The sequence below is a fragment of the Papio anubis genome, chromosome 9, assembly GCF_008728515.1.
Source record: "Papio anubis isolate 15944 chromosome 9, Panubis1.0, whole genome shotgun sequence".
NCBI lineage: Eukaryota > Metazoa > Chordata > Mammalia > Primates > Cercopithecidae > Papio > Papio anubis.
The window spans coordinates 89,468,041-89,482,430 of NC_044984.1; the positions used below are offsets into that span (position 1 = coordinate 89,468,041).

The 14,390-nt window shown below is 37.7% G+C and overlaps 1 protein-coding gene across 5 annotated transcripts in view; it reads right to left on the reverse strand.

Annotated features, from left to right (window-relative positions):
- Positions 1 to 559: 559 nt before the first annotated feature.
- NR2C1 (nuclear receptor subfamily 2 group C member 1) overlaps positions 560 to 14,390 on the reverse strand; it is a 51,330-nt gene continuing 37,499 nt past the window's right edge. For 4 of the 5 annotated variants that reach the window (XM_021922786.2, XM_021922788.2, XM_021922787.2 and 1 more), the window contains exons 11-14: positions 10,198 to 10,337; positions 7,225 to 7,362; positions 3,768 to 3,873; positions 560 to 1,069 (exon numbers count right to left, since the gene is read on the reverse strand). In XM_021922786.2, coding sequence (XP_021778478.1) covers positions 895 to 1,069; positions 3,768 to 3,873; positions 7,225 to 7,362; positions 10,198 to 10,337 — 559 coding nt within the window. In that variant the 3' untranslated portion in view covers positions 560 to 894. The remainder of the gene's footprint in view (positions 1,070 to 3,767; positions 3,874 to 7,224; positions 7,363 to 10,197; positions 10,338 to 14,390) is intronic. The other variant, XM_021922789.2, reaches the window with a different exon arrangement.

Below are 14,390 nucleotides of genomic sequence, written 5' to 3' on the forward strand. Positions count from 1 at the left end.
CTATTACTTTCAAAGATAGCAGTAGGCCAGGCACAGTGGCACATGCCTGTAATCCCAGTACTTTGGGAGGCTGAGGCAGGATCACTTGAGCCCAGGAGTTTGAGACCAGCCTGGGCAACATAGTGAAACCCACCTCTATAAATGAAGACAAAAACAAAAACACGAGCAGTAAGCTAAAAATATTAAAATATCAACACTAGCTTATTCTCAAAAACAATTTTCTGCTATATAAAGTGCTTGTAACTAATATATACATTAAAAATGTCAATCTTAAGATCATGAATGGCCTGTCTCACTGCCAGCAATGAGAGTGGTATACATACGCTAAGGGACACCATGATATTTACAGAAGACAAAAAATATATATTCAATTTCCTATAATTCTAATATTGTCATTATACCAGTAAGCATAAAATGATCTTATTTTGATATGGTAATTAAAACAAACAAAAATTATTATGGCAGAGAAAAATGCAAGGAACTAACTCCTCCTTAGGGATTTCTGACCATTAAGTATTTTTACTAGTTCTTAATGAAGTTAAATATGACTAGAACACAATTCAGAAAAAAGAGACTAATTTATTTGTTTTATAAAATAGAATGAGAGCTTAGTTTAGATAATCAAGAGGTGACAGCTTCAGGTATCATCTTCACCAAGAATAAATTTGTAGTGTTTCATGTTCATTTAAAGGAATCAGGAAGAAAAATTCATTTAATTTCTGCTGTTGGCCCAGTCACTTCAAAAATTCTTAAGGAAGCTAAAATAAAAATACCTTGGATTCTGGTTACTTTTTGAAGTAAAAATTTCCAGATGCCCCAAAAGCAATGAGTTCAATTTGGTGTCTTGGGTTCTGGCAAAGAACAATTAAGTTTACAGCACTGCAGTTGCAGCTTTCAAATGCTGTGACCAATTATTTGAGAATTATAATCTGCAGGCTCCATTTTCAAAATATGTGGGATGACACTGTCAATTCGTATGTTGCCAATGAGACCTTTGAAAAACAATTCTTCAGTGATGGTAGCATTCATCAGTCTTAAAGCTGGCAATCTGAGTAGCAGTCTGGATAACCTAAAACAAGAAAGAAAAAAGGGAGAGGAACAAGGTTGTAAACCAGAAAGAAATTTAGTAGAAAAGTATAAGTAATTTCTGCATGTGGCCTAATTTAATAAATATATCATTTTCAAAAGTTAAAATCAAAACCTTAGTATTCTCAAGCCTTAGAGCATATGGCAGTTACCTGGGTATTAATGCAGTCTGACAGACTCCACAGGGGAAAGCACTGCTCTTAATGCTACACTGTACTGCCTCCCCTTGGCTGTAAGGACTATGGAACTGAGCTGTTAAACACATCAAGTTATACTATTTTTTTTTTTTTGAGAGAGGGCCTTGTTCTGCTGCCCAAAGTGGAGTGCAGTGGTATGAGCTCACTGCAGCCTCAATTCCTTGTACTCAAGTGATCCTTCCTGCCTCAGCCTCCCAAGTAGCTGTGGCTACAGAAGTGTGCCAGTATACCTGGCTAATTGTGTTTATTTTTTGTAGAGACAGGGTCTCACTATGTTGCTCAGGCTGGTCTCACACTCCTGGCTCAAGCAATCCTCCTGCCTTGGCTTCCCAAAATACTGAGATTATAGGTGTGAGCCATTGTGCCGGGCCAAGTTATACATTTAAGAATGGCGGCTGGGTGCCAGTGGCTCATGCCTGTAATCTCAGCACTCTTGGAGGCCGAGGTGGGCAGATCACTTGAGGTCAGGAGTTCGTGAGCAGCCTGGCCAACATGGTGAAACCTTGTCTCTATTAAAAATACAAAAAATAATTAGCCAGGCACGGTAGCACATGCCTATAACCCCAGCCACTTGGGAGGCTGAGGCAACAGAATCACAAGAATTGCTTGAACCTAGGAGGCGGAGGTTGCAGTGAGCCGAGGTCATGCCACTGCACTCCAGCCTGGGTGACAGGGCAATATTCTGCTTCAAAAAAAAAAAAAGAAAGAAAGAAAGAAAAAGAATGGCTTAGCAACTCATTTCAGGTTTTAAAAATGGCAATGTTTTGTGTTATCAGGACATAAGGCATTTTCTTGGTTTTGCTCTGCAAAAAACTACTGGAAATAGGCAACAGTCGCTATTACTGGGAAGAGCACGGAATGTGGAATCAAGACCGTTGGGTTCAAATCTTGATTGAACTGCCCACTACCTATATAAATGTGTGCTTGCCACTTACTGTCTCTCACAGTGCTGTTGTAAGGATGAATGAAATGATCCCTGCCAGTTTCTTTGCCAAGTAGTGAGGTTCCTTAGGGCAGGACCCTATCTTGTGTGAAAGTGCCTTATAAGTTGAAAACTATTATCCAAGGATAATGTATTATTTTTAAGTAACCAAGAATGTAAAAAACTGAGAAAGTTGCAATCACAAAGGAAAAAAATTTAAATACTGTATTTATTTGTATAATGAGGCATACAGTAACTTTTAAAACTTAAAGATAATGCTGAAAAACCACCACAACAAAACCTTTCCAAAAAGACTGTGGTGGGTTTATCCTTCTGTCCTAAGGCCTTGCACTCTAACACTTCAGACCAAATGAGAACAGCAGCCCCCAGGATTATCTTCCTGAAGCTGTGTGCTCTACTCCTCAAATTACTCAGCATCCACATCAAATTATTCAGCTTTTACAGAACTGGTAGAAAGCAGGATACGAAAATGAGTTAGATAAAATAAGGCTGATATTTGAGATGAGACTGGCTTATAAATCTAAATTATTTAGTATATGTAAAAAATTATATGTAAAAATGTTATTTTGCTAGTTTGAAGTATGCTAAATTAACAAAATGTTTTATTTATTATAAACAACCACACTTATATAGCCCTTACTATATGATAGGCACAGTCCTAAGCACTTTACATATATTAACTGATTTAATCCTTAAAATAATTGTAAAAAGTAGATACCATTATTATCTCCATTATAGGAGGAAACATGCCCAAGGTATGAAGCTAGCAAGAGCTGGAGTCAGGATTCAAATCCAGGTGCTCTGGCTCTATAACCAGGTGCTTAACCCCTCGGCTATAATGTCCCTCTTTAAAGAAAGTGGCTCTCATAAAAAAAGAACTTTTCTCAAAGAACATTGGCGAGAAATAGCTTGGAGGGAATTTCATAAACCATGTTTCAAAATTAATTATAAAACAATCTAATCTAATGGTATTTGATTTTTTAAAATTTTTTAATTATTATTTTTTAGACAGGGTCTTGCTCTGTCACTCAGACTGGAGTGTAGCGATGTAATCATAGCTCATTGCAGTCTCACCTCAGCTTCCTGAATAGCTGGGACTACAGGCATGCGCCACCATGCTGGGCTAATTTTTGTATTTTTTGTAGAAACAGGGTTTTACACCATGTTGTCCAGGCTGGTCTCTGATTACTTTTTATTCTCCTTTTACTAACAAAATTCATTATTTTATCCAAAGAAAAAGAGTTTGGACTTTAGCGTCAGACTACCTGGGTTCACAGTCAAGTGCTATCATTTACTGTGTGACCCTGAGCAAAGCTAACCTCTCTGTGCTGAAGTCTCCTTTTATATAAAAATGTAAGAACTGGATGAAATATTTTATGTAACGTACTTGCAACAATGCAATACTGCTTTTTATAGCATTACTATTTCAAAGTTAAGGTTGCCTAAAACATTTAATTATTCTGAGAGTAGAAACAATGAGATAACAGATCCACAAAAGGTTTTTCAATTATTTTAATTATATGGAATTTAACTGTAGATACCTGTAGGTGTCATCTGGATATGTTTTGGTTATATAATCTTGGAATTCCACATAAGCCTTTTCCTGAAATTTCTCTATCTGTTCCATGTTTTCTAGGCCTGGATGATCTGAAACATTAAAGAAAACATTGGTACCCTAGTTCTGAATGTTCATTTAAGACAGAGTGAATATGAAGAGACAGAAAGAATAGTTAGTCAAAACAGAAGCCCCATCATAAAATGTGTGGCTCAGGCCGGGCGAAGTGGCTCAGGTTTGTAATCTCAGCACTTTGGGAGGCTGAGGTGGGGAGATCACCTGAGGTCAGGAGCTCGAGACCAACATGGAGAAACCCTGTCTCTACTAAAAATACAAAATTAGCCAGGCATAGTGGCGCATGCCTATAATCCCAGCTACTAGGCAGGCTGAGGCAGGAGAATTGCTTAAACCTGGGAGGCGGAGGTTGCGGTGAGCCGAGACAGCGCCATTGCATTCCAGCCTGGGCAAAAAGAGTGAAATTCTGTCTTTAAAAAAAAAAAAAGGCCGGGCGCGGTGGCTCAAGCCTGTAATCCCAGCACTTTGGGAGGCTGAGATGGGTGGATCACAAGGTCAGGAGATCGAGACCATCCTGGCTAACCCAGTGAAACCCCGTCTCTACTAAAAAATACAAAAAACTAGCCGGGCGAGGTGGCGGGCGCCTGTAGTCCCAGCTACTCTGGAGGCTGAGGCAGGAGAATGGCGTGAACCCGGGAGGCGGAGCTTGCAGTGAGCTGAGATCCGGCCACTGCACTCCAGCCTGGGGGACAGAGCGAGACTCCGTCTCAAAAAAAAAAAAAAAAAAAAGTGTGGCTCATTCATTCCACAAATATTGATTGAGCCCACCCCACTATATACCAAGCACTATATTTTATATATTTAAAATTTTTAATCTCATATACATATGCTAACAACTATAAACAGCTTTCTCGCCATTCCAAAAGTAGTAGGAAGGCATTTGATAACTTTGCCTTTAACAGGAGCAAAAGGTAAATGACTCAGCCTAAAAAGACATTTTAAGACTGGGTGTGGTGGCTCACAAGGTCAGGAGTTCAAGACCAGCCCGGCCAACATGGTGTGAAACCCCGTCTCTACTAAAAATACAAAAAATTAGCCGGGTGTGGTGGTAGGCACCTGTAATCCCAGCTACTTGGGAGGCTGAGGCAGGAGAATCGCTTGAAACTGGGAGGCAGGCAGAGGTTGCGCTGGGCTGAGACCGTGCCACTGTACTCCAGCCTGGGCAACAGAGCGAGACTCTGTCTCAAAAAAAAAAAAAAAAAAAAGGCATTTTAAATCCATGAAATATTTGCAGATTATATTCTGTGCCCTATTTTTATAAGTCAAAAATTATATTATTTTTAGGTAAAAAGGTATGTAAGAAATTATGAAACTATAAATATCATCTCTATCAGAAAAATAACAGAAATATGAAAAAATCTATATAAGCATTTCAATGGTCACTATAACATTACACAAAAACAGAAATACTAAAAGAACTTCATAAAAATTATGCATAGCTTAAGAAATGTTGACTATGGAAAGCTCTGTTCTCATGGATGAAAATTTTAAAAAGTAATAAATGGAAAATCCTAAAAATAGTAAAATAAAATTACATTAGAATTTAAACTTCAAATTTTTGTTCTTTCAATTTTCACCTAAGGAAAATGAAAGTGACAAATTGTGCTAAGAATAGAGACATACGTTACTAACTCATAAGAAACGTTAGAAGAAATAGTACAAGCTTTCATGTTCTTACTGGTATCACTGACAGAAAGAAACAGGTTTCCTCAGGTAATCTTATTATGATGCACAAGAACAGAAACATATATTAGAATGAAAAATACAGAACCTAAGAGAACAGTCAATTTCTCTTATTCAGAAATTGACCATTGAGAGCTTACCATCATTTTACCATCTGTGAAAACTGTAAACTGGCAGGAAAACAAGAAACCAGTTTTTTTATTTGTTGGTAACTCATATAAGATGTTTGGAAATGTAGCCCATCAACATAGCAATAGTCATCTCTCATTCTGCCATTTAGTAATGGCTAAAAAAATACAACTAAGAATTCAAATGTTGATGTGACAAAAGAAATAAAGGTCTATAATATTTTTTACATTTTCATTTATTTTTAAGACAGGGTCTCCCTCTGTCACCCAGGCTAGAATGCAGTGGCGTGATTAGAGCTCACTGCAGCCTCAAACTCTCAGGCTGAAGTGATCCTCCAACCTGAGCCTCCCAAGTAGCTGAGACTACAGGTGCGCACCAGCACATCCAGCTAATTTTTTCTATTGTGATTTTTGCAGAGAAGAGGTCTCATTATGTTGCCCAGGCTGGTCTCAAACTCCTGACCAATCCTCCCATCTCAGCCTCCCAAAATATGAGGATCACAGGCATGAGCTACTGAGCCCTGCCAAAGTCTATCATATTATTTCACTGACTTCTCAACCTCCCTTTTCATACCCACATAAATATCTAACATCCTTAAAATTCGCCAATTTGAAGTATACAATTCAGGCTGGGCGCGGTGGCTCACTCCTGTAATCCCGGCACTTTGGGAGGCCGAGGCGGGCAGATCACCTTAGGTCAGGAGTTCAACACCAGCATGGCCAACGTAGTGAAACCCGTCTCTACTAAAAATACAAAAATGAGCTGGGTGTGATGGTGCATGCCTGTAATCCCAGCTACTGGGGAGGCTGAGGCAGGAGAATCGTTTGAACACAGGAGGCAGAGGTTGCAGCGAACTGGGATTGCACCACTGCACTCCAGCCTGGGCAACAGAGCGAGACTCAGTCTAAAAAAAAAAGTAAGTATACAGTTGAATAGTTTTTATTATATTCAGAGTTGTACAACCATCACCACAATCTAATTTTGGAACATTTTTGTCACTCCAAAAAAAAAACGCCACCCATTAGCAGTCACTTCCCATTTCTTCCTTCTCCTTAGTCCCTGGCAACCACTTAATTGTTTTATGTCTATACAGGTTTGCCTATTTTGCATATTTTATATAAATGAAATCAAACAATATGACTGGCTTCTTTCATTTAGCAGAACATTTTAAAGGTTCATCTGTGTTGTAGTATGTGTTAGAATTTCCTTCCTTTTATGGCTGAACGATATTCCATTGTATGTATATATTACATTTATTTGTTCATCTGTTGACTGACATTTGGGTTGTCTCCACTTTTTGACTATTATGAATAATGCTGCTATGACTATTCATATACACATTCTTGCATAGATATATATTTTTCATTTCTCTTGGGCTGACAAGAGTGAAGCTGCTGAGTCATTTGATAACTCCATGTTTAACCTTTTGAAGAACTACTCAACTCTTTTCCAAGGCAACTGCACCATTTTACATTCCCACTTGCAACATATGAGGGCTTCTATTTCTCCACATCGTGAAACATTTTATTTTGAATAAAAAGTAAATGTTTATATACCTGGACTGAAGAGTACTATTGCCTTCAGGTAGGCATATTCATATCCATCAATGCAGAGTTTAACCATGCTGTTGCAAAACTCCTGTAGTTTGAAGATGTGCTCCATCAATAATTTTCTTCTTTCTGTTGACATTTTATCTTTAAAAATAAACAAAATTTTTAAATTGTTTTTTGACAAAAACAAATCTAGTTTTTGTCTAAAATGAACAACTACTTTCATCCAATATATTTCCCTCTCAGGAATTTTGAAAAGTTTTTTAATTCTTAAATTTTTTTTGAGACAGGGTTTTACTCCTGTCGCCCAGGCTGCAGTGCAGTGGGGCGATCGTGGCTCACTGCAACCTCTGCCTCCTGGATGCAAGCAGTTCTCCTGCCTCAGCCTCCCAAGTAGCTGGGACTAGAGGCGCATGCCACCACACCCAGCTAATTTTTGTATTTTTTGTAGAGACGGGGTTTCACTATGTTGCCCAGGCTGGTCTTGAACTCCTGAGCTCAAGTGATTAGCCCACCTGTGCCTCCCAAAGTGTAGGGATTATGGCGTGAGCCACTGTGCCTGGCCTTCTTCTCATGAATTTCAAGCTTTGAGTATAACCAATGTAGAAATGTTTAAAATTCAGTATTTCTGCAATTATGGCTAAAACTAATCATCTTAAGATATTGTTCATTCAAGAACAACAAGCTGTTAGTATAATCTGTATAAACATTTTAAGTAGAAAAGTTTATATTTATTTTTTTTTTTGAGACAGGGCCTTGCTCTGTCGCCCAAGGCTGGAATGCAGTGGTGCGATCTCAACTCACTGCAACCCTGCCTCCTGCGTTCAAGCAATTCTCCCACCTCAGCCTCCCGAGTAGCTGGGACTACAGGTGCGCTCCACCATGAATGGCTATATTTTGTATTTTTAGTAGAGATGGGGTTTCACCATGTTGGCCAGGCTGGTCTTGAACCCCTGACCTCAAGTGATCTGCCTGCCTCAGCCTACCAAAGTGTGAGCCACTGTGCCCAGCCAGGTTTATATTTCATCTCAATTATTTTGATGTTGTAAAAGTACTTTTAAAAAATGAATTATTTTCTCATGGTAATTGCTTTTGGGGAAAAAACTATATATAAAAAATGGATTATTTGAATGTTTATGCTACTTGGCTTGTTAAAAAAAAAAAAAAAACCCAAAACGAAAAAAAAAAACTCTAAACGTAAATGTAATGGTTCCTTTTTTTTTTTTTTTTTGAGATGGAGTCTGGCTCTGTTGCCCAGGCTGGAGTGCAGTGGCGTGATCTCGGCTCACTGCAAGCTCCACCTCCTGGGTTCGAGCAGTTCTCTGCCTCAGCCTCCCGAGTAGCTGGGATTACAGGCACCTGCCACCACACCCGGCTAATTTTTTTTTGTATTTTTAGTAGAGACGGAGTTTCACCATGTTTGCCAGGCTGGTCTTGAACTCCTGTCCTCGTGATCCACCCTCTTAGACCTCCCAAAGTGTTGGGATTACAGGTGTGAGCTACCGCGCCCACCCCCCGCCGCCCTTTGTTTTTTTTTTAAAGAAATGGGTCTCACTCTGTTGTCCAGGCTAGGGTATAGTGGTGCAGTCATAGCTCACTGTAACCTCAAATTCCTGGGCTCAAGTAATTGTCTGCCTCAGATTCCTAAGTAGCTGAGACTACAGGCATGCACCACCATGGCCAGCTAATTTTTTAAAAATTTCTGTAGAGGTGGGGTACCACAATGTTGTCCAGGCTAGTCTCGAACTCCTAGGCTCAAGCAATCTCATCTCAGCCTCCCAAAGTGCTGGAATTACAGGCGTGAACCACCCCACCTGGCTGAAATGTTTGCTTTCAAGATATACCTTTGAGAAGATAGGATGTAAAGATAACCATTTGAAACACTAGACAACTAAAAGTACATAAGACTCAAAGTTTGGTAATAGGATTTTATTTAAGTTTATGTTGGTTGGGAAAAAATGAGCAAAACCATCTACATGCTTCACTACCAAGACTACTATAATAAAAACAAATATTTAGTAAAAACACTGTTAAGAAGAAAAAAACTGAAGCAGAATAAAGTTTTACAATAAAGACTTTAATTTATTTTAGAGGGACATGTTTAAAACCCATCCATTAGTAATTAGTCAACCATAGCTTTCCTGAAGATAGGCTTTATAACCATTACAGGCATATAAGACATGAACCAGGGGTAGGAGTCCATAAGTAAGACGGGAATGTGATGCTGCCTTCTAGTAGATCTATTTTTGATGACATTTTAAGGTGATTACCCCTCTGCTGTTAAATATAAGGAGGAAGCAAATGATTTAAAAATTGTATAAAACAATGATAGAATATGCTAAGGAACTAAAAGGTAGTCACCAATTTATAAATTATTCCTGAGCTCAAATCCCCATTTGTTGATAAGGCACTGTTTCGGGTAGTCATAAGCCATTCTATAGTTAAGCACTTATGAATCAGTGATTGCTTGTCTCGTGAAATGAATGAGGGCTGCAAATACCTTGGCCTCTAGGAACAGAAAAACAGAATAAAAAGGATTGTTCCCTGACTCTTCAGAACTATTTAGGTGAGAGAATACACCCTGATGAATTGATATAAAATCAACCTATCTTAGGATTCAAAGGGTTATAATAAAGAAAGGTTGCTTAAAAATTGCTGAGTAGTGTATGTTTTAAAATATTTGACCACCTGTACATAAGCTCACCCTGGATTCTTTGATAGTTGCACAAAAATTCACAAGACTTCGTCAGAAATAGCCTGTCAGACTTAAGCATACTGTTTTCAATTTTGTTGCACTCCATTTAAAAAACATTTTTAGAATATTGGTAAATTTATAAAATTGTAAAAATTATCTAAAGAAGAGCAATGGTACCTAAAACACGAATATAATAATTATTAACTATCTTTAGTCATAACATTTAATGAAATTCATGCCTCCTTCTACATCCTGGAAAAGGTAGTAAGGAAGGTGCTTTTTACCTTGTTGAAGACTATTGTGAAGACAATTGACAAATGTTGCTAATATAGTTGCTACATTCATCACTTGCCAGCACTGGGCAAGACCAAGAGTAAAAAGTTCATTCCAGTAAGCTTTCACCAGTGATATGCTGTTTTCTTGCCTATTAAAAACAGTAATAAAAGCACAAATCAGATATTATTAAACAAGTTTTATAAACCTTACAGCTAGTCCAAATATTTAAAAATAACATATTACTAAACTAAAATTACTCTAGAAAGATTTGATCAAGTTTGTGTTTTGTATAGCTGATAACAAAATGAGAAATGAGGAATGCTTAGACATTTAAATAGTAGCTCATCAATCAGCCAGTTTATAAGAACAATTGCAAGTAATATTTCAAACTAAAAGAGTTGGGGCTTTAACTTCACATTTCATAGAAATGGAATAAAGATTGTTCTTAAAAAAAAGCAAAAGCATATATTAAAAAAATTTTTGCTTTGGATAGAGGTAAATACCTTTTAAAAGAAAGGGCAATTCAAATTATTTTACTGTTTCGAGACAGAGTCTTGCTCTGTCACCCAGGCTGGAGTGCAATGGCGTGATCTCCACTCACTGCAACCTCTGCCTCCTTGGGTTCAAGCGATTCTCCTCCCTCAGCCTCCCCAGTAGCTGGGATTACAGGTGTGCACCACCACATGCGGCTATTTTTTGTATTTTTAGTAGAGACAGGGTTTTGTCACATTGACCAGGCTGGTCTTGAACTCCTGACCTCAGGTGATCTGCCTGCCTTGGCCTCCCAAAGTGCTGGGATTACAGGCATGAGCCACTGCTCCCAGCCTCTAGAATTATTTTATAGTAGGCAAGCAACCAATTTTAGGAGAAAAATGGTTCACTGTATGTTTCAGATGAGATAATAGAATCCCTATAAATGAGATATCCAGGATTTTACCATGAATAACAAGAGATTAGAAAGGTAAAAAGTTCTTTCTTGAATTTCTAAGTAAGTTATCTCAGCAGCATAAGAGAGTAGAAAAAGTATTAAACAGGAGTCAAAGCACCATGGTTTAAACCTACTTATCCATTTGAAATTAGGCAAATAAACTTTCCAGGTTTCAGGTTGTCTAATGATATAAAATGCAGAGACACTATACGTCCTATATCTTGCTCAGAGTTATTAAGAGGTGAAATGTAAGAATTAGCTGGGGCTGGGTGCGGTAGCTCACACCTGTAATCCCAGCACTTTGGGAGGCTGAGGCAGATGCATCACTTGAGCCCAGGAGTTGCAGACCAGCCTGGGCAACATGGCGAAACCCTATCTCTATAAAAAATACAAAAATTAGCTGGGTGTGGACGTGCACACCTGTAGTCCCAGCTACTCACACAGGCTGAGGTGGGAGGATCACCTAAGCCTGGGGAAGTCGAGGCTTTGGTGAGCTGTGATCACACCACTGCACTCTAGCTTGGGTGACAGAGACCGACCCTATCCCCAAAAAAAAAAAAAAAAAAAGAGAGAATTAGCTGGGTGCTGTGGCACATGCCTGTAGTCCCAGCTACTCAGGAGGGTTGAGGTGGGAGGACTGCTTGAGGCCAGGAGTTTGAAGGGGTAGCACGCCATGATTGCATCTGTGAAGAGACACTGCACTCCAGTCTCTAACCTGGCACAGGAAGACTCTGTCTCAAAAACAAAAAAAAATTTGAGAAAGTATATGCCAGGTACTAGAGAAATAGCAATTAAGAGATTAAGTTTGCCTTCATGAAAAAGAGGAGAAATAACAAATATATAATTTCAAATATTTTATATAAATAATATACATATATATGAATAATATACATTAACTTTAGGTAATAAAAATTCTGCATTACTATAAAGTATGTATATTAGAAAATGGGAAGGTTCAGGTAAGGTGGTTAGAGAAGGCATTTCTGAGGTGGTGACATTTGAGTGGAGAAAGATGGTAGAGTTAAACAAAAAAACCAAAAACCAGAAAGTTCTAGGGGAATAGTATCCCAGGGAGAACAAGAGCAAATGTGCTAAGGTGAGAACAAGCATACAATAAGTATTCAATAAAAACTGTTGAGTGAATTACTAAATACTATCCTATTGTCTTGGAAGGTCCCTTCCTAGTCTTGTTTTCCTGGCTAATACTTACTGATCCCTTAAAATACAGCTCAGCGTTCACTTTCTAGAAGGAACATTATTCCTCTCTCAACATAGTTAATCATTCCCCCTTCAGTGTCATGCATACACGCATCCTCACTGAAGGCGGAGACTCCCTGTGCATTTCTAGATCTCAGCGACCAGTGCAGTACATGGTACACAGAATTCTGCAAATGATTTCTGATCTTAGGGAGTACAGAACAGGCAGAAGTGAGAACTTTGAAAAGACAGAGAAGAGCTGTGGGCATAGGCCTTTTACAATTAAACAATCTTTAAACCAAACCTACAGACTTTATTATAAATAAGATGATGAAGCTATAAGATTTCTTTCCTTAAATCTCTGGAGAGATTTAAGTTGGTAAGAACATTCTGATAGGAAACATGTCCAACCTAATGAATGGTACTTCTTTATTTTTCTCCTTAATAAAGCTTTAAAATTAGGATAATCAGTGTGTTTAACAGAAATCATTTGTTAAGAATTACAGCCTTCTTTATGACATTACATTTTATTAAATAATTGAACATACTTGAAAGAAATGCTAATACTGTCGACTTAGTCACAGCAAGTTTTTTTCTGAGAATTATTAATATGACATTTTAACTTCAGGCTGATCTCTTTTCCATTCAGTATCCGAGAAGGATCACTTGCCATGAGACACTGCCTATCATTTGCAAGTAAAGTTTAAATGCAAAGAAAACCAGTATTTTATAATCTTCATATAGAAAAGGGTTAAAAATATCGATCTTAAACAAAATCAAAGGAGATAAAAATAAAGGATAGTATTTTCATTAAAGATGGATAAAATCCAGAATTGAGGAAGAGGTGAGGAAATATGCACTGATCCTCATACACTGCTGACGTGAGCATAAACTGGATCAACATCTTTTCAGAGAACAATTTGGAAGTACCCATCAAAAGTTAAAATGTACACCTTCTTGACCCAGCAATTTCACCTCTAAGAAACTATTTTATAGAAATACAGTCATGCATAGCACATTTTAGTCAACAATGTACCACATATACAATAAAATACCATATTTTTATGGAAACTTCTCTATATTTAGATACACAAATATTTACTGTTGTGTTACAACTGCATATGGTATTGAGAACAGTAACACACTATGCAGGTTTGTCCTAGGTTTGTAGCCTAGGAGCACTAGGCTATAGCATATAGCCTAGATGTGTAGTAGGTTTGTGTAAGTACACTCTATGATGTTCACAATGACAAAACTGCCTAATGATGCATTTCTCAGATTACATAGCCATCGTTAAATGAGCAACGCATGCCTATACTAACATGACTATACTAACAAAAGTGGGCAAAAATACATATACAATGCCACAAAATGCACATTGTAGTACTGGATATAATAACAAAACTGGCAACAATCCAAATGTCTACTAATAAGGAATGAATAAGTGTATAAACTGGAATACTATAATAGAAGCCATGAGAACAAATGGGGTAAATTTACACGTACTAACATAGGAAGAAGTCTATGAGTGTAAAAAGCAAGGCAAAGAATAGGATGTGTAAATATGTGTATGTATTTAATTGTCTAATAAATATCTCACGGAAAAATTCTAGTAGGACACCAAACCGTTAATAGTGGGGTTAGTTACCTCTGGTGAGTGAGGTTTTACTTTATAATCCTATACTTCAATTATTAAACATTAAAAAAAAAGTTAAAAACTAACATGACGGAAGTTAGAGTAAATTCAGTTTCACTTTTAACTGATTCTAAAGTTTTAAGGAGGAAACAGCTAACCAAAGTAGTTTACTAGTACACACAGGAAAGGAAAAATAAATGGAGAAAAATCAGAGCTGGCTTATGCTATGCATCTTGTAATAAGAAAATACCTTGGCATTGTTGGAGAAGCTCAGAAAAAAAGGAGTATAAGTGCAAAGGATAAGAATACCAAAATTATTACTAAGGAAAAAAGACACAAGTGGCAGATGAGAAATAACCTACCAGATTATTGTGTTTCTAAAAGAAAAGTGAAAGGACTGTAGAAACCAACTACAGAAAGATATCTATTTACATTTATCC